Source organism: Phyllopteryx taeniolatus, chromosome 14 (genome assembly GCF_024500385.1).
Source record: "Phyllopteryx taeniolatus isolate TA_2022b chromosome 14, UOR_Ptae_1.2, whole genome shotgun sequence".
NCBI lineage: Eukaryota > Metazoa > Chordata > Actinopteri > Syngnathiformes > Syngnathidae > Phyllopteryx > Phyllopteryx taeniolatus.
In genome coordinates, this window is record NC_084515.1 from 6,350,989 (window position 1) to 6,378,420 (window position 27,432).

General features: G+C 41.5%; 1 protein-coding gene across 1 annotated transcript; it reads left to right on the forward strand.

Annotated features, from left to right (window-relative positions):
- Nucleotides 1–27,432, forward strand: LOC133488496 (segment polarity protein dishevelled homolog DVL-3-like). Its single transcript, XM_061796413.1, has 15 exons — nt 1–590; nt 5,046–5,115; nt 11,245–11,357; nt 12,210–12,319; nt 12,518–12,653; nt 12,950–13,040; nt 13,149–13,218; nt 15,048–15,187; nt 16,312–16,388; nt 16,522–16,589; nt 16,704–16,853; nt 20,321–20,452; nt 20,548–20,715; nt 21,512–21,715; nt 25,170–27,432. The coding sequence occupies exons 1-15, from the start codon at nt 430–432 to the stop codon at nt 25,526–25,528; spliced, it is 2,049 nt and encodes a 682-aa protein (XP_061652397.1). The 5' UTR covers nt 1–429; the 3' UTR covers nt 25,529–27,432.

Genomic DNA, 27,432 nt, shown 5'->3' on the forward strand with positions numbered 1-27,432 from the left:
GGATGATTTAGTGCAGTTTCGTGTGCAAGTAAACTGCTGAGTGCCGAGCTTGGCAGCGAGCGAGAGAAGACGGTCGAGCTTTTCTTTTTTTTTTCTTTTTTTTTTGTGTGTCCTCGTCTTCCAATTCTAATTTTCACTGTTTTCGAACCCTGTCGCAAGTCAAACACACACCGAAAGTAACGCGACGCAGCCTTCGTAAAATGTACGAACTCTTCGCGGTGGAGTAGGGACCCTTTTTGGCTTTAACTGGTGTAGAAAAGGCAACCGAGTCGAGTCGTACGTCCAGGGAGAGAGCCGCCGGGGGAAGACCACGGCACAACCGCCGCGAGCGCCACGGGGATTCGGGGGGCGAGAGGGAGCCTGCCGGGGCCCTCGACTGCTTCTTCTTGATGCGCCCTGCCTGTTTCTTCGCCTCAGCCGCGCTCCGAGATGGGAGAGACCAAAATTATCTACCACCTGGACGACCAGGAGACACCCTATCTGGTGAAACTGTCTGTGCCGGCGGACAAAGTCACTTTGGCAGACTTCAAAAATGTCCTCAAGAAACCCAATTACAAGTTCTTCTTCAAATCTATGGACGATGACTTCGGGTAACTGTTGATAAGTGGTTTATAACGTTGTTTTTAGCGTGTCATTGCCACATTGGCTTTCCTTTGTTAGCCGCTAGCGTCCCTATAGCGTTTGTTTACATTGCTTGTGAAGCTAGCCTGCGCTGTTCGTAGCTTGTCGCACGTCGACCAAATTTTGCATGTGGCAGTTTCGTGAGCCTCCGGCGAATAGTCTGAATGGCATTGAAAAGCCTTTTTTTTTTAAGAGCGCGTTGACAAACACCGACAAATCACCAGTTGACGAGCGTCACATCTGTCAGCAGCTGGCGGATATGTATGGCACGCTAGTGCTAACAGGCTAACGTCAGAGGTAGTTCTTCCAGCAGGCCCCTATGGAAGCCGTTTGGGCGTGTATTCAATATTCTGCTAGTCCGCTGAATTGTCATTGTACTAGTACGCTCTTTGTGTTCATTATTAAGACAATTCAGTGCACTAGTGGAATGACTATGAATTACTCGTGACGTTTTTTTTTTCCCAGCGCTGCCTTCCACTACTGTGTGACATTTTGGCATGCTAGTAGAGCAACTAGCGGTGTACTAATACTAGTAGAAGAAAAGTGTACACTAATAGACCGCCTATGGCTACGAGTAACGTCCCCCCCATTTCTGCCTTCCAATACTGTATGAGATTTCTATGCACCAGTAGAATGACCATGGCTTACCAGTGACAATTTTTCCCATGACTGGCTTGCGCACTAGTAGATTGACTGTTGTGCACTAGTAGAACGACTGTGACTTATGAATGAAGTTTTTTTTTTTTTTTTTTTACTACAGTCTAACATTTCTCCGCTCTTGTAGAACTGACTGACTTACAAGGGAATTTTTGTTTCAAGTACTTACTATGCCTTGTCTACACAGCACTATAATGACTAGGGCGCACTAACTTAAGCATACTAGTAGAATAATTGTCTTATTAGTCATGTTATTTCCATTACTGCCTTCCACTATTGTATGTCTGTGCATTAGTAGAATGAGTGTCATACTAGCGATGTTTTTTCGCTACTGTCTGACATTTCTGCACACTCGTAGTAAAATGAATAGGCTACACTTACACTCGTAGAATGACTGTTAAAACTAATATTTTTTTCCACTTCGGCCTTCCACTACTGTATGACATTGCGTCACACTAGTAGACTAGGGTGCACTATTAGCACAACTGTCTTACTAGTGATGTTTTTTATTACTGCCTTCCACTACTGCGTTCTACTACTTTATAACATTTCTATGTACTAGTAGAATGAATATGTCTTACTAGTGTCTGTATTCCACTACTGCCTGACATTTATGCACAAAAATGGAATGACTAGGGCACATTAGTAGAACGATTAGGGGGCACTAGTAGAATGAACGTCTTAGTAGTGATGTTTTATTCACTACTGTATGCATGGCATTTCGGCACACTAGTAGAACAAGTACATGTTACTAGTGAGGCAAAACTGCACGACTCAACTCAACTGTATATATAAAGAACTTTAAAAACAACCACAGCTGTAGTTAACACCTCCTTGCTACTAGTACTAGTGAACCGCTAGATGTTGATGAGTAGAATTTTATGTCACCAGTAGCACGCAGTTGTCAACTGGTGCACAGTTGTCCCTAACTAGTTGTCCGACTGGTATGCCAAAGTTGTCCTACGAGGGTGCAGAAATTTCATACAGTATTGGAAAGCAGTAGTGGGGGAAAAATGATTTTTAGTAAAACAGTTATTCTCTCAGTGTGCCATAGTCATTCATGCACCGATTTGTCTTCCTAGTAAGGACAGAGAGCGCACTAGTACATTGACTAAAAGCTAGATCTCAATTATGTCAAATACATGGACAAACCATATGCGCCGTACAAATTTGGGATTTGGCAGCTTTGTGAGTCCCGGAAAAAGTTCTGAATGACATTTAAACCCCCTTTTTTTCTTTTTCTTTTTCTTCTTTTTTTTGAGTGGGTCGACAAACGCAGAAAAATAACTGGTTACACTTGTCACCTTTGTCATCACCTAGGGGGATATATATATATGTATGGGCATTGGCCATCTATTGCTAACAGGCTAATGTCAGAGGGGTAACTGGTTGTTTGCGCTAGTTTGTCCACTAGGCCCCTGCTGTTGTTGTCCATTAGTCAGAGGAATGCTGAGTTGTACTTAGGAATGTGCCGTTCATCACTCTGGCAGGTTTATGGCCATGTCTCTTTGTGTTAAAACTGGGGTAAAAAAAGTAGACGTGTTAGCGTCCTCCCAGACAGCGTCTACCAAATAGTAAAGTGCGACGTTTTATTTTAAACACTTGACCCAGGTTTCTCAAATTGCTTTTGGTCAAATTCAAATAAGGGTGGGGCATCAACTTGGGCACATTAGCAAAATGTTTTGAAAGGACTGCTATTCATGTTGGGAAAGGGAAAGGGATACTCTGTAAATACACCTGTGACTTGAACAGTATCATAATAAGAAATAGCAACCCGTCAGGCAGGGAAGTTCTTAGTGGCAGGCCTGCCAGATGCAGTTGTCTGAGGCAGAAGATTATTCCATTTCTGTATTTATTTATATATTTTGTAAGGAGCACATTGTAGATGAGCCCTTAATCCAATGCAGATGTTGTCTGGATACCAGCAGTCTAATGAAAGTCAGGGATTAAATTGTTGGCGTTCCCACAGTTGAATAAAACTGCACCAATATTGTAAACAAGGCGAACAGCATTATTTATTTGTCGCAGGCATTGTGTACACAATGGTGTAGTGCAATGATTGGCAAAGCACAGTTTACTTGTAATTAACTTTTAATTAAAATTGTTTCTATGTGCCCTGCGATTGGCTGGCAACCAGTTCAGTGTGTACCCCGCCTCCTGCCCGATGACAGCTGGGATAGGCTCCAGCACGCCCGCGACCCTAGTGAGGAGAGGCGGCTCAGAAAATGGATGGATGATTTTAAGCTTTAAGAACTGCTTGTTTTTAAACATTTATTTAGGTGCAATAATTAATTTTTAACTTTTATGTGCAACACATTTTAATTGAATCATTAAGTTGTATTAATGTTCATATTGCATAAAATCATACTAATTACAGTGATGCCTTGAAATACAAGTTTAATTTGTTACGTGACCATGCTTATAAGTAACTCAAAACCCTCGCGTCTCAATGAACTTAAATGCCATTAATCCATTCCAGGCTGCCGCCCAAAAAAACCCACAAAAAATTGCGGTGTGTTTTTTAATTAGAAAAATAGCACTATATAAAATTTTACTTTATCAAACATATGGAATGACATCATTAAATAGAATGTAAAGAAATAAACCTTTTGACACACATTTTTCTTCAATTTAATCAATGTTGTGCATCGCAGAGGATAAAGAATACTGTATGTGCCTTTGAGTATCGTTAAATCATGTCTACATGTGTTGCTTCACTGTTTTCATTCAAATATCTGTTGCGTAAAGGGTTGTGACACTGTGACACTAATGCTGTTCGTTAGCTTGTCTACGGCATTTTGCGTTGTGTGGCAGCATTAAGCTATCCATCCATTTTCTGAGCCGCTTCTCCTGACTAGGGTCGCGGGCGTGCTGGAGCCTATCCCAGCTATCATCAGGCAGGAGGCGGGGTACACCCTGAGCTGGTTGCCAGCCAATCGCTGGGCACATATAAACAAACAACCATTCGCACTCACATTCACACCTACGGGCAATTTAGAGTTGTCAATTAACCTACCATGCATGTTTTTGGGATGTGGGAGGAAACCGGAGTGCCCGGAGAAAACCCACGCAGGCACGGGGAGAACATGCAAACTCCACACAGGCGGGGCCGGGGATTGAACCTCGGTCCAGAACTGTGAGACGCTCTAACCAGTCGGCCGCTGCATTAAGCTAGCAGAAGGCAATGTTATGTGGTGGTTTTAAATACACATTTCTTTCTTATTTGTTTATTTATTTGTGTTTACTTTGACAGTAAACATCAACTGTAACTGGTATTAAACAGCTTGTAGCCTCTTTTTGTAGAATTGTTCACTATCTCTGCTGATTGTTGTACAGTGACTTGAGTTCACCGGCACCATACAGCACTCATATGTCAAATTTGTGCTCACAAGTCAAAGTGAAAAAAATGGGCCGAACCATGGGCTTGTATCTCAAGGTGCTACTGTATACTTTTTAGGAATAAAACCTCTGACTTGTTTTTGATGAGCACTAAAGCCTACTACCTTAGTGTATTTTAATTTTGGTCATGATGGTGGTACTTTGATCACGAAGTATTTTTTATATTGTAGGTGGTACCTGGTGTATAAAGTTTGAGAACCACTGGTGTTGTGAATGTCACTATTCAATCAGGTTGCCCCATTTGTCAGTGTCCGTCAAGGTTGTTGCCTGTCTCCATTGCCTCTAAACGCAGCCTGAGATTTTATTGCCCAGGGAGTGCTTTTGTCTCTGTAAAGGTTTACTGAAACCAACCTTTGTTTGCATTATAGGGTGGTAAAAGAGGAAATATCTGACGACAATGCAAAACTGCCCTGCTTTAATGGACGTGTGGTGTCATGGGTAAGTTCAAATGCATCCTTTGTATAATTCTTTTCTCAGTTTTGTTGTTTTCAAGCTCTGAATCACGAGATTTGTTTGGTTTAGTGACAGTGGGGTCACTGTGTGCATTTGTATTAAAAGAGGATTCCCTGTTTTATTGTGAGAATGTAAATCTTGGACAGCAGCTTGGTCTAGCTGGAGAAACAAAAGTCAAGCACTCAGCAGAGCGTAGAACTCCACAAAGGCCAAACCTGTTGATGCCAGATGATGGTAGTGTCCATTTTTCTACTGTAATAGTATACATAAGTAAACAGAGCAGTTTGTAATTCTGCTCTTGATGAAAGAAAACAAGGTAAAAAAAAAATAAAGGAGGAAATCTGTGCGTGCCATCTTCCAGAGATCGGAAAATTACATGCAAAATACATTTTGTAGATGGTTGATGCATAGCGTAGATGGATATGGAGAGGGAAGCTTTCTGAAGGCAAGGCAACTTCTTATGTAACTTTTTTTTTTTTGGTCATATACAGTCGTGCCTTGATTTACGGGTTTAATTCGTGACCAATTTTCCCCATTGAGATAAATTAAAATCTCATCAATCCGTTCAGCCCTCAAAAAATGTCACATTTTTAATTACGTTTTTAATAAAATGAAATAGGACTATTGTAAAAACATAAGAAAAGAGAATGTAAAGAAATAAACTTGTTTTACAGTGTAATTACTGTACTGTGCCTTTAAAGGTCAGAGGACAAATATTTAAAAAAAAAACATTCTTGATAACTCTAGAACCCCTTTACAAACCACATATGCCAATTCGAAGTGATTATATGGCAGATATACAGCAGTTAAATCGATAAATATGATGCAGAATGCGCCTTCTGCTTTTTGCATCCCGCGCCTTCCGGTCTTTGTCTCTTTCCGGCGCTGTGACGTCACACAAGCCAAACATCCAGTTCATTCGGCGTTGTGTGCTATTGTTCCATGCTGTTGTTCCCGTCCTTGTATATTTGTTGTCGTATGATTTAACGATGTCACGATTGTTTATTGTGTAGCATTTGGTTGTACAAATGGTTAAGGCAGCGGCAAGTAATTTTTTGGGGGGGGCTTTCCAAGTGAAGAAGGAAAACGTGACCAGTGGATAGTGAAAGTTACTCAACAGGGAAGAAACGTGGTCAGCTATGGGGGCCTAGCAAGCATTCCAAACTCTTTGCCGATCACTTCGAAACCGGCATGTTTTGAGAAAGCATTGGATACACGGGTGTAGTTAGGCAGAGGCTGAAACCAGCTGCGGTGCCTACTATTTTTCCGACGGCCATCGGGACCTCCACCGGCAGCAAGAGAACTAAATCTCACAGCCGCCACGATGCACCAGCGAAGCAGCGCAGACAAGAGGTGAGCATTTCCTTGTGTATACCTACGACTCTATTATGGTTACTATGCACTGGGGAGTAGGAAAAAAATGACCCACACAGTACCTTTCAGTACTGTCGTCTATACTTTTGCCTATATGACAAGCCAACAGACACACGGCAAAGACTTCGTGTGCTCAAAAATATTGGCACCCCTGGGGTGCCATTATTTCAAACCAGGAGTGTATAAAAATGCATGCTTTTGACATACCGTCCCATTGAGCCAGTGGCCACTCTCTTCTTCTGTTGTGCAGCTGCTACTTGGCTGCTCGTCATTGTTACTGTCAGGTTCCGACCTCCTGATCGGCTCAAACATGTACGCTTTGACGATGCCAAGTTCAGTTGGGGGCTCCTCTACGCCGAAATCCTCCTCAACATATTCCAACACGTTGCTCGTCATTGCGTATATAGTGTACCGCACTGTGTTTGGCAATTGCAATGTCACTTCTTGTAGCCCTTGCGGCGGATAGAGTAACCACACCCCAGTGTCTTGAGCTTCGGGTATGTTCGGGGAGGACTCAATATGTGTCATAAAAACCTAATTTCTAGCTAAACTATGGTTGAAAACTTACTGGAAATTATGTGCATGTATTACATAACATATAAACAATGCAAATATAAATTTTAACTGACCCCATAACATCTTTGTCATCTGACCTTGAAGGAGCTTGGCTTAGTGAGTGACATCAGCAGCTCATATTTGTGTGTTTGACTGTTTCCATAAATGGCTGAAAGTGGATCGGCGACTGTGACTTTCCTTGCCCATGTGCGTCGGCGTATATGAAGCTCGCTCGTACTCAAATTTTGCGACACAAAGCATAAAACCAAGTAAATGACGACTCGTAGCACGAAAAATAAGTCATTAGTCAAGTTACCACTAGGTGTATAAAATGAACTTTATCGCAGTATTAATGCTTGTTCTTCAGTCTCTTCACATCGAGGAAAAATGCAGCTCAGTTGCCAATCTCCATTCAGTTCTTTTTATAAATCTTGACTGGTTGAGTTTGCTTAATTTGTACTGAGCATTCAGGATTTACTGCTTTCATTGCTACATTAATGCCTTATTGCATTAAGTTCCATTTCCGATTCTGTTGTCATCATTATACTTTGTTGTTGTTTTTTTCATTACTGGTGCCCTGTGGTGGCATCACAATTAAAGTGTTAAAAAGTCAAAACACATTTGTGGAGCTAATGTTTTAAATGATCACTGAACAGAAGTTCTGCTGGATTATGTTGAACTCAGGATCGATATTTTTCCTGAAGATTTTGGTTGAATTACAAATTGTCCAAGTTCAGTGGCATTCAACTTTGGAGCTTACTGTACATACAAACAGTACTTGGTTTGTACTTGGTGGAGGTAATAAAGTGTTTCAGTCATTGCTGTCTGACATTCCAGGCTCTGGTTGCTATGGCACGTGTGTGCGCATGCGTCTCATCTGTTCCTCAGCGAGTTTGTCTGTCTTAACTGTTCAAACTTTTGAACCCGGCATCCACCCACCTCTTGTTGCCAGGATTCATTGTCCAAATCCAAGAGCATTTTTACTGTCATTCCATCCTCGCTTAATACAAATGAAGTGTTTGTGACCGCAGCCTGCTTTTTGTGCCACGTTTGGCCTACAAGTAAGGTAAATTAAACAACAACATCCACGTCTGGTTCTCTGGGTAGTGTCTGGAGTTTGTAATAGAAAACCACGAAATGAATACCATTTGTTGGCCCACAACACAAAATCCGTCTCCAGGGTCCAGTGCATCTTCCTCATAATATCATTATAACATAATGAACCCAGAAGCAGCGCACACACAAAATGGCTGCTGTGCCTAATGCAGTGTTTCCATGGGCGTCATTAATTTTCTTGAGCAATTATGTGTTTTCTATCAAATTCAAGCAAATTCTATACCCCACATCACATCGGGCAATGGGTCTGAACTCGACTGATCTGTCGTGTAGTGTGCTGGGTTCAGCAACTAGTTTTCATGAGTGTTTAGTTTACTAGTTTTCCTGTATTTAACGTCGCAGATGTAACAGCCAATCAAAAATGCACGAGCGTTCACATTAAAAAAAATAGAAAAAATTTAAAAAAGCATCAGCGTGACTCAGCTGGCCGCTGCCAAGCTGTTCCAATACAGTATTCAGACCCTTTCCAAAAAATTTGAATATTATGGAAAAGTTTATTTATTTCCATAATTCAATTCAAAAAGTTAAACTTTCATAGATTATAGATTCAGGGCCCACAATTTAAACAATTTCATGTATTTCTTTGTTTATTTTTACATAATTTGGGCTTCCAACTCATAAAACCCACAAAATCAGGAATTCAAAAAATGTGAATACTGTGAAGAAATCACCATTTGCTTCTCAGTTTTTGTAGAAAAAAAAGAGAGAAATTAGGGTCACATTAAATCAATCAAAATATGGTACTGTATTTTTCGGACTATAAGGCACACCAGATTATAGGGCGCAATATCAATGAACAGTTCTATTTTCATACATAAGGCGTACCGGATTATAGGGCGCATTAAGCGGAAAAAAATAAATAAGTCAAACTTTATTCAACTCATTCACAATAACTCACAACATTGTTCAGTTGTAACACAAAATAATACACTCACTTTTCCGTTCATTCCTCTTCCACAAATCCATCAAATTATTCATCTTCACTGTCTGAGTTTAACAGTTGGGTGATTTCGGCATCAAGCATGCCGGATCCCTCTCGTACTCATCCGAGTCAGTCTCGTTGCTGTTACGTAACTGTTCAGTGATGATTGCAGCCTTCGTGAAAGCTCGGACTACACTTGAGACTGATACCTTAGCCCAGGCATCCAGGATCCATTGGCAGATAGTGGCGTAACTCGTTTTCTCCCTGTATTGGTTAATGTGTGTTCACTTCTGTCATCCAATGCTCCCACGCAGCTCGCAATTTAACTTTGAACAACCTGTTGACATCAATATCTAGCGGTTGGAGTTCTTTGGTTAAGCCACCCGGAATTGTGGCAAGCTCCGTATTAGGTTTCTCCATTTGAGTTTTGACAGTATTTGTGAGATGGGCGCGCATGGAGTCGCAGATCAATAGGGACAGAGATTTGTGGAAAAAGCCATCCGGTCTCTTACCATAAACTTCTTTCAGCCACTCACAAATCTTCTCCTCGTCCATCTAGCACTTTGGGTTTCCTTTGATGATGACGCCGGCCGGAAACTTTTCTTTTGGCAAAGTCTTCCTTTTGAGGGGTGGGATCGGGCCCAGGAGTCCACCGAGAGCAGCCCGGTGGGCGGGACATGTCCCACACCGAGGGAACCAGGGCGGTCCCACCGAGGTGCCCCAACAACTGGCCACCCGGAGGAGGCCGCAGGGACCCAATCCCAACCCACCCCCAGGAGAGCCTGCCCCCCCCCCTCCACCCCCAACCTGCAGGGCCCACGATGCAGCCAGTCCCCGCCCTCCTCTCTTCTTGACTTTAAAATTGAATTTCCAACAAGTGAAATCACAGGACAAAATGCGCTGTAAAAAAAAAAAAGGAAAAGAAAAAGAGAGACTGAATGCATCGAAGAAGGTTAAATGTCACCGAGAGGTTTCAATTGTTCATGCTAGTACTCAACAAATACTTAGATTTGCTTTTTAATGTTGATCCTCAGGTTATGATTGTAATTCTTATTCATGTTTTAGTGTATATAATTGTTTTCTTAAGGCAATGTGTGCACGTTTGTTTTTTTCCAAAGTTCCACGAATCACAAAATGTTATTTCTGTTACAATGTGTCACCTTATTTGCGTCCACTGTCCCAACGTGTTGTTTCAATGAGGTGATTGATGGCTCTCTGGAGTCCAAGGGGGTTGGCCTGCTATAACCACAGCAGAGCAGCAAGCCAACACCCTCTGGCCTGTTACATTTTGTGACAGCTGATTTTGTCTATCAAATTATTTTTAATAGCTCATCTTTGTGCACATCAACTGACCTCCTGAATAAATCTAAAAAACATTGCACTTTTATCACAGCCTGATCAGGCTCTCTGTTCTCAATAGACTTGCACAAAGGATGCAGTGCAATATGGATGATGATCACAGCGAGTCAATGCTCTATTTTTTTGTCCAGCCAGCCTTAATTTAATCAATTATGTTAAATGACTAAATCAACTCATTTATCAATGAGACAAACTCTTCTATTGAAAATGCCAAATTCCACTTTGTGGTAACAATTTGCCTTGGGCAAATTTTTCCTTTTACTCAATTTGATGGTTGTGATTCCAAAAATGATTAAATATGTATCTTTACCCCCATATTGTATCCTCAGTGTATGTAGACTACTTTTACAAGTACTCACCATAACTTGCACAGTTATGAGAATGAGTTATGAGATGAATATACAAAAGAACAATTCAAATGGAATGACAGGATTAAGCCTCACCACTGTATGGAAGGTAAACGTATGCTGTGTTAATGTTGTCAGCAGCCATTTTATTCTCTCCACTTTAGTAATTAGGTCCCGCCAGACTCCTATACTTATTTACAAGACTGCCCCCCTTTTGGGAAAGTAGACAACTACTACTAATGTTATTTCCTCCTGGCTTCCTGTAAACATTTCTATTACTGACATGCAATTTGTCACAATTCGTTAGTGCAGATGACAGTAAAAGCCATACAGCTCTTGAATTTGGACATGGTGTCATTGTTGTGTAAAGTGCGTAAGAACTACATTCCTCTTGGTCGTCTCTTTTTTTCCTCTGACGGACACACCTCTGCCTGTTCACAGCTGGTGTCTGGAGACGGCGCCCACACAGATGCAGGTTCAGTGGCAGACTTGGAAGCAGCGCCCCCTTTGGAGAGGACAGGCGGCATTGGAGACTCTCGACCACCTTCTTATCAGTCAGTATATTAAAAAGGATATTGCACATGACTTGTCGTTTTGTGTGCTTGCAAAAGCAAGATGCCATGTGTTCTTTGTGTGGCTTTCGTGAATGAAGCCCTCAGTCTTTCCTAAAAAAAAACAGACTAACAGCGGAAACCATGACGTGAATAGAAATGACAGCTTGTGAGTGCCTGGGATAAAATAATGTGTTTGTCTCTCAGACAGTCTTCTAGAATCAAATATTTGATGAAAGGCTTCAAGGGGAAGATCATAATGCTCAACAACCTGAAGTCTTTAACTGTAAAGCTTTATCACACTCCGAAGCATCGGCTGAATCAAGTTTTTGTTTATGCTGAGTTCCAGTGCAGCCCTCCGGATTGAAATTCCTTGGCTTTGCAAAGACGCCTGCTCTAATTGTTCAGTGTTTTCATCATTTGTGGTAGTAACAGGCCTTCCACTGTGTGGTTTGTCAAGAACAGATCTTTTTTTCAAGAAACTTGCCATGGATTGTGTGACTTGTACTATTCCTTTGAGCAGTGACAGCCATTAAGTTTCTCGAACTGGTGCTGACATGCAGTCACGGACTGAAACTTACTTGCCAGGCGGTAGTTTTGCAAAGATGCCCCAATGTCGGTTTGTGAGCCATGGGTAAGGAAATGATATGCTTACAATAACTGCATAGTCTAAACTGCGAAATTCCGATGGCCTCACGTCTGTCCAAATAATACCTTGGTTGAAATGAAATATTAAAAAAGTGTATACTGTAGTGACTTTTGGGACACCCTGTATTTAAATATTATATTGATGCAATGCACGTCTACGGTATCGCTTTTCAAACTGTTCCTTCTGTGCACTGCCTCCATCTGTAGTGGGAAAGCAGCAAGTGGTCGGGACAGTTTGGACAATGACACGGAGACAGGCTCTACGGTGTCGCAAAGAAGAGAGCGTGATAAGCCGAGACGGAAACACAGTGACCACGGTCAGGACGCCGTTTGTGTCTAGTATTTTTGCCTTTACCATCATTTCCACAGCGGATGAATGTGTACTTGTTGTAAATGCATGCTTTTATTCTGTAGCTTCACATCTACGTGTGCTATCTCCGTTGGGATTCCTCTTTTTGTCTTGTCTCGACGAAGCAGTAGGTTCTCCCACTCGTGATGCTTTGTTTCCTCCACAGGTGGTAGGCAGAATGGGTTCTCCTCACGGCCGGCGGGGCGCGGAGGGGTCGAGTATGACAGCTGCTCCTCTTTCATGAGCAGCGAGCTGGAGTCCACTTCCTGCTTTGATTCCGAGGATGATGACGCTACCAGCAGGTCAGATGTTGCTTTTCAGAGTGTTGAGTTGTACTTTACAATTAGCGATGACAAAAGATGTTTTGTTAGCGGAATACCTCTGGAATTACAGTCAAGGAAGTTTGAAAGAAAGCATGTTCTACTGCTCCGCCAACAGCTTTTTAGTGACCACCCCCTGAACTTTAGGTTTCCATTGCATACTGAAAGTCACCATCTTTAAGTGTGATTTTTTTTTTCAGAGGTCACTATAATTATCTATTAAGTGCCTCTTGTGGAAGAGTATTTTCACACAGAGATATGTCTCTCCTGTTGCCCAGGTTTAGTAGCTCCACAGAACAGAGTTCCTCTCGTTTAATGAGACGACACAGACGCCGCAGGCGGAAACCCAAAGCCTCCAATCTGGACAGGGTGAGATCACACAAGTCAATTTCATAGTTGTTCAAAGAAATAACAATGTGAGAGTTTTGGCTGGACTAATTTCCCCTCCTCCCATTTTTTTATTGTTCTTGTGTCCAGTCGTCGTCATTCAGCAGCATCACAGACTCCACCATGTCTCTCAACATTATTACGGTTACTCTCAACATGGGTAAGTCAGTTGCCAGACTTCATAGACACAAAAAGACCATTCATCGACATGGGTTATACACACATTCATAGACATAACATTTTTTTTGTTTTCAGTTAATGATAATTAAGTATAATTCATTTGTATAGCTTGTTGCGTACAGTTATTATTCAGAACTTGGATTGATATTCTCAATTATTTTTAATGTAACCTAACCATCCATCCATCCATTTTCCGAACCGCTTATCCTCACTAGGGTCGCGGGTGTGCTGGAGCCTATCCCAGCTATCTTCGGGCGAGAGGCAGGGTACACCCTGAATTGGTCGCCAGCTAATCGCAGGGGACATAGAAACAAACAACCATTCGTACTCGCATTCACACCTACGGGCAATTTAGAGTCGTCAATTAACCTACCGTGCATGTTTTTGGGATGTGGGAGGAAACCGGAGTACCTGGAGAAAACCCACGCAGGCACAGGGAGAACATGCAAACTCCACACCGGCGAGGCCGGATATGAACCCCGGTCCTCAGAACTGTGAGGCAAATGTGCTAACCAGTCGTGCCGCCCCACACTTATAAATAAAAAAAAAATAATAATAATTCATAGAGGTCTCCCTGGTGAGGTGTTCCGGGCACGTCCCACCGGAAGGACGCCCCGGGGACGACCCAGGACACGCTGGAGTGACTACGTCTCTCGACTGGCCTGGGAACACCTCAGGATCCCCTCGGAAGAGCTGGATGAAGTGGCTGGGGAGAGGGAACTCTGGGCGTCCCTGATGAAGCTACTGCCCCCGCGACCCGACATCGGATAAGCGGTAGAAAATGGATGGATGGATGGACTGTTCATAGACTATTCGTAAACATAATGTGAAGGAAAAATTGTATCTGAACAAATTTTATTTTAATAACTTGCTTAGGTTACAGGTGGCACGGCAAGCATGGTGCATGCATGGTAGGTTAATTGCCCGTAGGTGGGAATGTGAGTGAGAATGTTTGTTTGTAAGGGACCTGCGATTGGCTGGCGACCAGTTCAGGGTGTACCCCGCCTCTTGCCCGAAGATAGCTAGGATAGGCTCCAGCACGGCTCCAACCCTAGTGAGGATAAGCGGTACGGAAAATGAATGAATGATAAGTGTGTGTCTATGAATTCTCCAGATATCAGTAAGTCAGTGGTGTTAAGGTATAAAATGTCCCTGGAGGGGGAAAAAGGGAATGTACAATGTTTCCCCGCTATATCACGGTTCTTCCTTCGCACCCCCGCTGTTGTTGATTTTTGCTTTTCATGCTTCTTTACAGTAATATATATGTCCAAGTTTAGAGTTGCACGCCTTCAGTATAGGACCAAGTTGTGTGGTAACATGCTGGGCAGCACTGAAGGATTATAATTATATGACATCAATGCTAATTTCCGTTATTCCGTCTCTGGCATTTCACATTATGTTAGCATTCACCTAGCACACATTCATTAGACTAAATGATGGTTGAGAATTTTATTATTTAAACATACAATGTTTTATTCACTTTTTTTTGTCAGTTTTACTACCAAATTCAACTGGGAGTGACAAGCGTCTTAAAGCAACCACACTTTGCCTCTTGTTCATAGAACTGTACGGGTGAGAGGGAGAACAGGCGCTAAGTAATAGTTAAAACAAAATTATTTTAATCATTTTTAATGTGTTTAAAGCATGTTTCAGGAGTAAAACTGTTTAAAAAAATTTATGTGGTCACCTATTGTGGGTGGGTCTTGAACGTTTCCCCACAATAAACGAGACTTCACTGTACCTGACATTTGTATGCATGCATGCAGTACTCAATGGGTCATAACATTAAATACCATGTAAAACTTTCAGAGAAGTACAACTTCTTGGGCATCAGTATTGTGGGCCAGAGTAACGAGAGAGGAGATGGCGGAATCTACATTGGCTCCATCATGAAGGGCGGAGCTGTGGCTGCCGACGGACGCATTGAGCCCGGAGACATGTTGTTGCAGGTGTGTGGCTATGTTTGTTGCATGCGGTGTGTGCAAAATGCACCCAGGGAATGTAAAAATGTGTGTTGACACATACCTGGGACTAGAGGAATGTGCGTGTGGTCTGATTCCTGTCAGGTTTGCGTCCAGCGCCAGCAACTGAGGTGAAGTCATTTGAGAGCAGTCAGCTTCTAAACTAAAGTCTGTCATTATTCTTCTACAGATTTCAGATTGTTTTTTTCCCCCCTACGCCATTATTTTTTTCTCTTGTTTTTAAAATTCCTTTCCACAAATGATTTTATGTTCTGGTGCACGAGGCTTTTTTCAGCGTTAGCTTTCCAGTTTCATCTTTGCTTAAGATGGCTTTATGTAAACGTGCTTCCCAACTAGTGCTTCATTAGCCAGATGCTAAAAAAATTGTAAGCCAGGAAGTTTGGGGTTTTTAATCTCAGGCTACAGATACATATTGTAATAAACACTGATAGTTTCCGTTCTAAGCAATTGAGCTTCCTACGGTCAGTTGAAACACAGCCAGTCTCACTGATGCCTCTGTGGTTCCTGAGGCTGTGAAAATGTTATAACTCTGTAGGAAACAATTTAGCAAGAGGCCTATTTGTGTTGTCATAGTTGGAATGGAAAAAAATATTGTGTGGGAATTATAAGATGCCTGGCTTTGTGGTTTTTGTCATTAATTTAAATGTATTCTCATAGTCGGATTTTCCTTGGTCAAAATCATTGGCAACCGTGTCTAAATATAATGCTAATATGACTTGTGTGTACAGTTCTAGATTTCACATGAACTCTCATCTTCATTTGAATTTTTTTGAAGTTTAGTCTGGTCTTGTTTAGTCAGACTTTAGATTTGTTTGTATGGAATATCTTCATTTTTTTCATCTGATATATGTAATATACAGCAGTTGACCACGCTATAAGAGCACACTAGCTGTTTGTAAATTTCTAATTATTTTTTTTGGCTATGTAATGTTTTATGGGGCAGGTATTCTGGTTAGGGTGTTGGGTTGTGTGTGACCAAGTTCAACCCAGGTAAAAACAAAACAAAATCTCCTTTGGGGTTTTGTCAGTGAGGATTATGCAACATCTCTGTGTCTTGTTCATAGTGTTCTCTTGTTTTGGGTTACGTGCAGGTGAACGACATCAACTTTGAGAACATGAGCAATGATGATGCAGTTCGAGTGCTAAGGGACATTGTGCACAAGCCCGGGTAACAGGCACTCACCAGCGTGTTCACATGCTCATCAATAAACTTGAACGCGAGTTAAGATGCCTCTTGGACCTGTCCTGTGTCTATAATTCAAGGATTAATGTTGAAATGTTCTATCTGTTTTTATTTCCAGTCCCATAACTTTAACTGTGGCCAAGTGCTGGGACCCAAACCCACGGAGCTGCTTTGCTCTGCCGAGAAGTAAGTGCTTTTGTTTTGGTTATAATAACATCGATATCGCAACTAAATAAAAAAGATTTTTGGTATTTGTCTACGTTGGCTTGAGATGAATCAACCCTACATTTGATCGTACAGGTGAGCCAATTCGACCCATTGACCCTGCTGCGTGGGTTTCACATACTGCAGCAATGACCGGGGTGTATCCTGCTTACGGTATGAGCCCCTCCATGAGCACCGTCACTTCCACAAGCTCCTCCATTAGCAGCTCCATTCCAGAAACTGAACGTAAGTCCAGTCTGCAAGTCTGAGGGCATGGATGGATGGAGGGACGAAGGGAGTTCAGGTGGGGGGAGTTAACCAGGCTGTAATACAGGTGCATCTCAATAAATGTATTTCTTAGGCTTTACACGATCAGGATATTTGGGACCGATCACGAGATGGAGCAATGTGTCTATTTAAATGACCTGTTAATTTATTGTATATACTTGTGTACTTAATTGCTAAAAAAAATTATATTTACAATAAATACTGTATCTTTGTTCATCTATTTATGCCAGTGAGGCATAGTGACAGAGAACAAATGAATGGTCTTCTATTAGATGGCAGGAAGTACATACAGTAATTAATGTGACATTTTTGTTTGTTAGTGTGCCGTGAGATTTTTCAATTGTAAAATATGTTCCTTGGCTCCATAAAGGTTGGAAATCACTGCTCTAGTCAGGTCATGTATTCTAATCAGTCAGGTCAAACCAACATTACAACATGACAGAAAAAATGGGTGCTAACTTACTGTAATTAAATTACTTTATTGGAATTAAATTACTTCACCCACACCGAAACTTTAAAGCATGATTCCACAGAACGGCAGCATGTTTACGCACAACTGTTAGTGCTAGCACAAGCTTGCTAGGCTACATGACGTTTTGTTGCCTGCTTGCGAGCCGTATCGTATTAAAAGTACGGGAACATACCTAAAATAAGCCTTTAAACGAACGTCCTCTCCTGAGCACCGGTGACCACCAACAGACGTTTTTCCCCATTGTGTTCTTATAATACAGTCTGCGCGATACACTCTGGTTGTCGTCGCCACGGTAAGAAGTGTATCCGGTCGCATATGAGTTGACAAGTTAAAGCCCAACGATCGTAAAAAAAACGGGATGCGTTGGTATCGTAATACAAGATTTTATTGCAGTACTCTGACATTGTGCAATCGTGAAAGAGCAAATTTGGCTTGTAGTCTGATCCGGGCATTACGTGTTGTCTGTCTCTGACTTGTCTGTCCCACACCGTCGATGTTGTTTTTTTTAATTTTTTTTTTTAATAAATAATTTTATTGGCCGGCAGCTATTTACCGTACTACGTCAAAAGATCCAAGCCTAAAAATAAACTAGCTTTTGGATTCACATATACTGTGCACGGTGGCCATGCGGAGTAAATGTCTTTCGGATCGGCGAATTATGACATTAAAAAAGATCAGCATAAAATGCTAAATATCGGCCGATACCGATCAGGCCGATCAGATCTGTGTAAAGTCCAGTATTTCTGTAGTTCAATTCTCAAAAATTCATATAGGTTCACTATTTATTATTTTGGTTTTGACTTACAGCTTACACCTTACGGTAAGTTGCAGGTGTTTTTACTGTTGTTTTGGCAGTGGATGTGGCAAAATTTGCACATGCGCACTCACACAATCACTAAGTCTGGTCAACAAACAGCTTCTTCATGAAGTCATTTAAGTGAATAAAGCAAATGTTTCTGTAGGGCCCAATGCATGTGTTGTTGGTTTTTGGGCAGTTAAAAATTTAAATGTTGGCAGGTGTACGTCGACTCCCATATATTTTTTTATTTGATATTAATGCTCTGATTTATAAAAAATAAAATAAAATCAGAAGTTACTCACAAATTACTCTTTACTTGAGTAGTTTTTTCATTGAGTACTTTCTTACTCTTAAGTAAATATTTGGATGACTACTTTTACTTGAGTCATATTATTCTAAAGTAACAGTACTCTTACTTGAGTACAATATTTGTCTACTCTACCCACCTCTGATTGACAGTGATATACAGTATAATGATTAATTGTAATACATATATGTATAGATGTACAGTATATGAAACTGTTGAAAGACTACAATTTCGTGTAACAGATCTCAAAGCCCGTCATTCTTTTTGAACATCTGAATCTCATACTACTTTGAACACCTTGTCTCCTGACGGATCACTATCAGTATTCCCTTCAGAAGTGTTAGTAAATCTTGGAGAGCCCGGCCCTCTTACCACATTCCAGCAACTAGTCTGCAGATTTTAGTGTGTTCAGATGATTACTGCATTCAGCCTCACAGCTAGCTTCCGTCTGCTCAATAATCCTTGTCAAAAGTCAGCCATAACTCACAACTTTCATCTCCCCTGTAATTTTGTGGAGGACCATTTTATTTTTTCGTCCCTTGAGATGAATCGTATTTGTCTCGTGGCACTTGCCCGACCGGATTTATTCATATCGACCCTGTCTGTTCCTGTGAGTTCTGGCTCTGTTTTAGGGATGGAAATATGTTATTTTGTGTTTAGACTTGAACTTGTAATCATGCCATTTTAAACACTTTTAAGAACAAAAGGTGAAAGATGTCGGGACAAGAGTTGTATCGGTCTCTTAAGATTGCATCAGTCAAAAAGAATCACATACACAAGCAGGGGAAAAAAACACATTGTTGCAATTTTATGAAAGGTTTAACACACTCCTACAACATGGTTGATATTTTCAGTAAATAACTCAGAAAGCAGTTGAAATATAAAGAGCTCAAAACAATGACTACAGAGCACATTTTTTGTCATTTTGCCCTCAGAAAAATTCAACCCAGTATGACATAACTCACTACTCCCAGCAGGCATTTAAGAGCGAACGATTATGCTCTTTAATTTAGGGAAATGAAGGAATTACTAACCTAAGTGGGAGGCTTATGAGGCCAAATGAGGGCAAAAAATGAATCACTTAGTTGGGGGGGAAAAAAAGTCTAATCTTGCACAAAACAATAAATAAAGTGTGAGGATCATTGCATCTGTATTTGTGTTTTAGGGAGGACATTCAGTTCACAATGTTCAAGCTGTTATTGAACAACTTTGAGGTTTTGTTAAGATTGAAATCCAAGTTAAACAAAGCTAGTTTAATCCATCCTGGTTTTCTGTCCAGATACAAGACTGGTCCCTTTAGAATCCAGGCCAGAGGAAACCAAATATTATTTCTTATGATTTCTAAGACCAGCGTATGCATTTAAAGTTCGAAAGAGGAACAATGTGAATACTTATTACCAAAATCAGCAAAGGCTTGATTATTTGATGGCTCTAAAAAATTACCATGTTGTGTGTGTGAGTGGTGTTAAAAATGATCTTCTCTGAAAAAAATCCAGCCGACAATGGCTCACTTTAAACGTTAAATATTAAAGTTTACAATTCCTGTCGAGTGGGGACAGCACCAAGGACGTTTAAACCACAAACTCGATAGCCAATCAGGATTCAAGCTAGTATAAAAAAATAATATAATTTGTCAGCAAAATAGAAATGATGAGAGGACGAGTGGGAGTTAACTGATAAGCTGACAGCTAACCTAGCTCCTTCGTCATCATTATTTTCCAGCAGTCTGGGTCACACAAAACGTTTGGTTTGGGGAAGGAGAATTTTGATTGTCGGTGTGCAGATTGTGTGGAGTGCTTTGTGTACCCCGCTTAAAATGGGACTCAATGTCCTCTCTTTTCTCACAGGATTCGACGACTTCCATCTCTCCATTCAGAGTGACATGGCAACAGTTGCTAAGGCCATGGCCTGTCCAGAGTCAGGCCTGGAAGTGCGAGACAGGATGTGGCTCAAGATCACCATCGCTAACGCCTTTATTGGTATGTCTGGAAAAGCAGACTGTTAAAATATTATTTTTTTCTTAACCCTGCCATGGCTTTGAGCTTGAAACAGTTTTCTTCTTTTGTGTCTGCAGGTTCTGATGTGGTGGACTGGCTCTTCCATCACGTGGAGGGCTTCACAGATCGCAGAGAAGCCCGTAAATACGCCAGCAACCTGCTGAAGGCTGGCTATATCCGACACACTGTCAACAAGATCACCTTCTCTGAGCAGTGCTACTATGTATTTGGAGACCTCTGTGGCAGTAAGTGAAATTGAAATCTCCAGTAAAACATGTTGAGTCTGGTGTGTAAGCGACCAAGAACTGCTGTAAATAGCGAAATTCTGTGAGTGATTGACGCACAGCACGGTTACCGACTGGTTAGCACATCTGGCTCTCAGTTCTGAAGACCGGGGTTCAAATCCCGGCCCCGCATGTGTGGAGTTTGCATGTTCTCCCCACGCATGTGTGGGTTTTCTCCGGGTACTCTGCTTTCCTCCCACATCCCAAAAACATGCATGGTCAATTGATTGAGGACTCAAAATTGCCCGTAGGTGTGAATGGTTGTTTGTTTCTATGTGCCCTGCGATTGGCTGGCGACCAGTTCAGGGTTCACCCCAGCCTCTCACCCAAGGATAGCTGGGATAAGCTCCAGCATGTCCGCAACCTAAATGAGGATAAGCGGTACGGAAAATGGATGGATGGATTGACACATACCCAAAAGGATTTGTAATTGCCTATTGAGGCCACAAGATGGCGAGACACATTAGACAAGGCTATGGCCGGCATAAATGAAGCTTCTCCCCTAATTTAGACATAGTTTCGGGTTCCCAAGATGCCACAAAACGTTTTACTAACTTAAAATGTGTTTCAAGCATATGGACGGTTAAAGCTATTTTTGAAAAAGGTTATATACGGTCTATCTCTTTTTTTTTAATTATTATTCCTATTGCCTGTCAGTCAGGAACGTCTCTCCCACAATAAACGGGGGTTCACTGTAAAATTATTAGCATGTATGGAAAGTAGGCTAAACATCCATTTCCTCCTTTTTGCCCTACAGATATGACGCATCTGTCTCTCCATGAACATGATGGCTCCAGTGGGGGTGCCTCAGATCAGGACACGCTCCCCCCTCTGCCTCACCCTGGGGCAGCTCCCTGGCCTATGCCTTTGCCCTACCAGTTCCCTATCCCTCACCCCTATGACCTGCCACAGCCCTTCCATGGTGGGCCAGCTGCTGGCAGTGCTGGAAGCCAGCACAGCGGTGAGTGCAGTTACAGAATACTACAGAATAGTACTATGCCTGCCAAATGACACAGACACACACACACACGGCTGAAATAAGTAACAAGTGACACTTCACCATTTTTTTCACAAACTATATTTCCAAAGGTATCATTGACATGAAAATTTTACCAGATGTTGGGAACAACTCAAGTAATCCATACATACAAAAAAAAAGTAGAACAAATAAGATCAGAAATTAAGTTGTGTGTAATAATGTGAACTGACACAGGGAAAAAGTATTGGACACATCAAGAAAGGTAGGTGCAAACAGGCATGGAAAGCCTAAAATCTATGAATAATCAAACAGAAATCCAGACCCTTGTCAGTGCAAAAGAATATCAGCTGGTTCAGTCCTAATTGATAGCCTACAAAAGGTCATTGCCAAGGTGTAAGTCAAAACACGTTTCATGATGGGTAAGAGCAAAGAGCTGTTTCAAGACCATCGCAAACTAATTGTTGCAAAACATAACGATGGGATTGGTTACAGTCGTATATCTAAGCTTCTGAATGTTCCAGTGAGCATGGTTTGGGGTTACTGACATTGGTTTTCTGACGTGTTCATAAGCCCATGTGGTGATATCCTTTACATATTGTCGATTTTTGATGCAGTGCCACCTGAGGGATCGAAGGTCACAGGCATTCAATGTTGGTTTTCGGCCTTGCCGCTTACATGCAGTGATTTCTCCAGATTCTCTGAACCTTTTGATGATATTATGGACCGTAGATGATGAAATTGCTAAATTCATTTCAATTGTACGTTGAGGAACATTGTCCTTAAACTGTTCGACTATTTTCTCACGCATTTGTTCACAAAGAGGTGAACCTCGCCCCATCTTTGCTTGTGAATGACTGAGCAATTCAGGGAAGCTCCTTTTTATACCCAATCATGGCACCCACCTGTTCCAAATTAGCCTGCTCACCGACACACTGTCAACAAGATCACCTTCTCTGAGCAGTGCTACTATGTATTTGGAGATGTTCCAAACAGGAACGTGGGATGTTCCAAACAGGTGTTTGATGAACATTCCTCAACTTTTTCAGTCTTTTTTGCCATCTTTCCCAGCTTTTTTGGAACGTGTCGCAGCCATAAAATTCTAAGTTCATGATTATTTGCGAAAAACAATAAAGTTGATCAGTTTGAACATTAAATATCTTGTCTTTGTAGTGTATTCAATTAAATAGAGTTCGAACATGATTTGCAAATCATTGTATTCTGTTTTTTATTTATGTTTAACACAACGTCCCAACTTCATTGGAATTGGGGTTCTAGTATTTGTCTGGCACTGTCTGACCAAACGTGGATATTTCAGCTCACTTATAACTTGAGAAAACACTTTGCAGTAAATTGCAGATGTTTTGACTGTGCATATACACACGTCCACACATAGCAACATCAGAATTTGCATTTTATTTTGTAATAATTTTGTTTTAATTGATGTTCATACTATGGTTAAATAAGTGAATAAATAAAGTATTATGAATTTTAACTGAAAGGAGAGCATGAAACCTACTGACACAATTATTGGAAGCAAGTCAAAGTGTAGATTTAAAAAAATAAAAAAGAATGATCTCTGAAAACACGGTTCACTATTGACAAATTTACCTTTGTTTTATTCTGTGGAACCGGTCCTCAGCTATTTGATGAAAAACAGTTTTCCAAGTTTTTGTGCTCTTTCTGAAAAACCCATAGATGCCGCCACAGCCCTGTCTAAATGGGAAAATAGTACAGTGATTGGTGTGAAAAGTATGTTGAAGTGATTCAGCTGACTCAGAGACAAGCTTTGTAAATTGGAGAGGACCTAAATTTAGCCCAGTTTGTTAGTTTAAGTTACACAGAGTCTTTCCCGCATGTGCATGTATACGCCCACTGCATTTTTAAAAAAATAAAATAATCTGCAAGCAATTTATTTTTAAAAGTAATGTAATATGAATTTGAATTTTTTATTTTTTTTTGGGATCATAGTTTACGGTAGATTTACGGCTTAGACTAGTACTATAGGAAATTATAAAAAATTTTAGTGGGGTGTAAATTGCTCACCTTTTAGTCACCCTGTCTTGCAAAAAGTATATCTTGTATAACACCATTGTGATGACTGGTCTTTTAATCCAGAAATTGGACCAGTGACCCATGTTTACATTGACTCTGCTCAAAAGCCTAAAATGAGATATCCTACCTCTTTCAGGAGTAAACAAATTTCCTCCATCCAGCATGTCCAAAGAGCCTGCGTCTACCAACTTGGATTTTAAGCATTCACCACGTAGGAGTGGAAAGCCAGACATTGTGGTTGCAGCAGTTTGATCAAATAACAGCAGTATTTATCGAGCCCACCGTCTACCCACACCTCAAACATCCGGTCCTGCTGCTATCTGTGAAAAGTTTGAGTTAGTCCAGTGGTTCTGAAACATTTTACACCAAGTACCACCTCAAAACATTACTTGTTTGGGAGCTTTCAAGTCAATTTTTCCAAAGATGTTTTTCTTTGTAAAATAAGGCTTTCATCTTGCTACCCTACCCCATAGCCCAGACATATGAAGAAGACTGGTGATTACTGACACATGTACTAAACAACCACTACTTGGCTGAAATTCCTGTAGCTTGTTCTACGTTGCTGTCAGCCTCTTAAAAGCCTCCCTGACCAGTTTTCTTATGGTCTTTTCATCTATTTGTTAAGGTTGTCCAGTTGGTAACGTCACAGTTGTGCCGTATTTTGATGGTATACTTAATGCCATGGAAATTCTTTTGTAACCTTCTCCTGACTGATGCCTTTGAACAATAAGCTCCGTCTGATGCTATGGTAGCTCTGCAGACTATAGCTTGTTCTGTAAAATGTGATGACAGAAATGTCAGAAAACGCCTACTAGAACAGCTTAACTTTATTTGGGGTTGATGAGAGACACTTTAAATGTTGGCAGGTGCATTCTGACTCTTATTTAACATCAGTTTACATGTGATTGGTTAATTCTGAACACAGGCACAACTCCAGTTATAAGAGGGTGTGCACAATTGTGCAAACACATTATCTCACTTTATTTTTACTTCACCTCTCGAAATAATTTCTGATTTTCAATTGTGTTTTACAGGTTATAAGTCACAAATGGTGGGAAATGTTTTTAAATTAATTATCTTCGTCTCATTTTTTTTTTTTTATATCCCAAAAATCTGGCATTTGAACAGGGGTGTGTAGACTTTTTAGAGACACTGTACATGGTTCTTTCTGTGGCGATTCTGTGCGGTCTTATGTAAAAATGAGAGGCCTCTGTGCAGTCATAAAATGAAACCATGTAATCTCTAAAAACTGGGTCAAGATCTGTGAGGCTTAACTGTTTACTGGCACCCCTGACGTGAGCAAGCAGCTCATGTTTGTGACTCAGATTTGAGTAAATGATTTATGCATAACTAATAGTTACCGTCTGCTCTCCTCTGTCGACAGAAAGCAGCGGTTCAAACTGCAGCAAGAATGAGGGGCGGAAATCTGGTGGCAGCGGGAGCGAACCTGAGATCAGGAGCCACCGAGCTCCCAGCGAGCGCTCGGTGGCTCCCCCTAGCGAGCGAAGCGTCCGTAGCTCCGCGAGCCACCGCAGTGCCAACTCCCATTCACTAGCTTATGGACAAGGCCTCGTCTACGGCCCCCCCGGCTTGCCCCCGCTGCCGCCGCATCTGCCTACATCCGCCCCCGGCGCCCCCCCAGGCAGGGAGCTGACCTCGGCCCCTCCGGAGCTCACCGCGTCACGCCAGTCCCTGCGAATGTCCGTGGGCAACACCGGCGAGTTCTTTGTCGACGTGATGTGACTCTGGTTCTAGGGCGAGCGAACGAAAACGTAGCAGATCAGGACCCCTCGTGTCCGAGGACAATTGAGGTGAAAGTTGCGGCGGCTGAATTCTGAGGCCTCGATCCCAAAAGCATGAATGCAAGCAGTCCTGTTGTGTGTGCTGTGAGAAAAAAATGTGTTCCGCCTCTTTTGTGCTTCTCTTTTTAGTAGTTGTGGCCCTACTTTCTTCAGTGAAGAAACACTTCCACCCCCGCCCTCCTTTTATTCAAGATGGAACCAAAGCGCCTGTCAGTTTCCGCCTCTTAGCAGGGAAGATTTAGTGCAAGGACAAAGACACTAAGTAAGAGAGGGAGGGAAATGGTGGAAACAGACAGATGGGGAGGATGACTCAGCGCTTTTCTACATGAATGTTTTTCTCTTTGCGCTTCCCTCCTGCCTGTCTTCCTTATCTTATCATTCTTGCCCCCCCCTCACCCCCCCCCCCCCCCACACACACACACAAGTCCAGAACTGACTAACAAAACAGAACAAAATCGTATAGAACACTACTAACTGTTAAAGGTCCCCTTGCATCGATTATTATTTTTTTTTAATCTTTGTCTTTTTATCAGGTTTGCAAGATCATTTGGGCTGAAATGCCCAGAATGACCTTTTTTAAGCTATTCTAGCTGGTCTTTTTCGCCTGGCAGTTGAAATGCCTGTATTTCTCATTAATATGTACCATGTAAATAATAATAATAATAAATAATAATCTGATTGGATGATCATCATCTCAATCTAAATGTGGAAAACAGCTTCGCTCTGATTGGCCGTTGGCGAATGGCGATACCTTGGTGGCTGGGCCAAGCATTCATAGCGACCTTGCGTTCATTTCATTCGACGTGGGGGGGGGGTTCTTATAGTATTGTGAAGCAAAATTGGACTGTTCGCCCGCTATTAACAAGTCACAACCCCACAGTGGACGTGTCACGTGGGTGGAGTAAAAGAGAAGAGGATATTTAGAAAGCGGATCCCATTTAATCACTATAGCATAACTGGCTCACAGCATTCATCTGTCGCGCACTATTGGAGACAGTGACCGCAGTTACAGTCAACATTATAAATATAGTTAAATATCGATCTAACTCAATACACATTTTTATATACTGTATTAGCATAGTTTGTTGGCGGCTGCGCAGCCAGCTGGCTCACTCGCTCTGAACCTGGAAATGCACTTCAAACAGTGTGAAAGCTTATTCTATGAAGCCGTCCTCCAAACAGCAAAATTCCGGTTCAAAAATGCTTAGGAATTTCTCCAAAAATAAATTGAAGCCATTTATTCCTCAACCTGTATGAGTTTGGCTGGTGACACGTTGCCACTCAGCAATTTTTCCCGAGATGAGGAGGCATGTAGCAACCACGAAATGAACAGGTACTTGAAAAATAAGTTACATTTTGACGTCATAAACACACGGAAATATGATCCGGTCGTTTTGTAAGCCTTATGCGTTTATCATCTTTTGCATTCAATCAACAAACCACAGAACCAGGTCACAGACCCATTTTGACATACATTTTGCATAAAACAGTAGAAAAAATGGGATTGATGGAAGGGGACCTTTAACCACGTTCAGACTTACATGTTTGCTTGACTTATAAGAGAAGAAGAGAAAAACCGAAGTCAAGATAATTTGGTCTGTCTTACTGTCATAATATTTTATCATGTATGTTGTTGGTCACAGCTAGTTTTATTTTACAATGCAAAACACAAGCCTGCAGTTCAAGAGTCCTTTATACACGACATAATTTCCATCTCTTAACCCAAGCATTTTTTTAGTTGGTCTTGTTCCCATGTATAGTGATAAAAATTCTTACCATGTCTTTCACACTACTCTTTCATCCAGGAAATGCCTTTTTATTTATAAATATAGTTTTATGACTTCA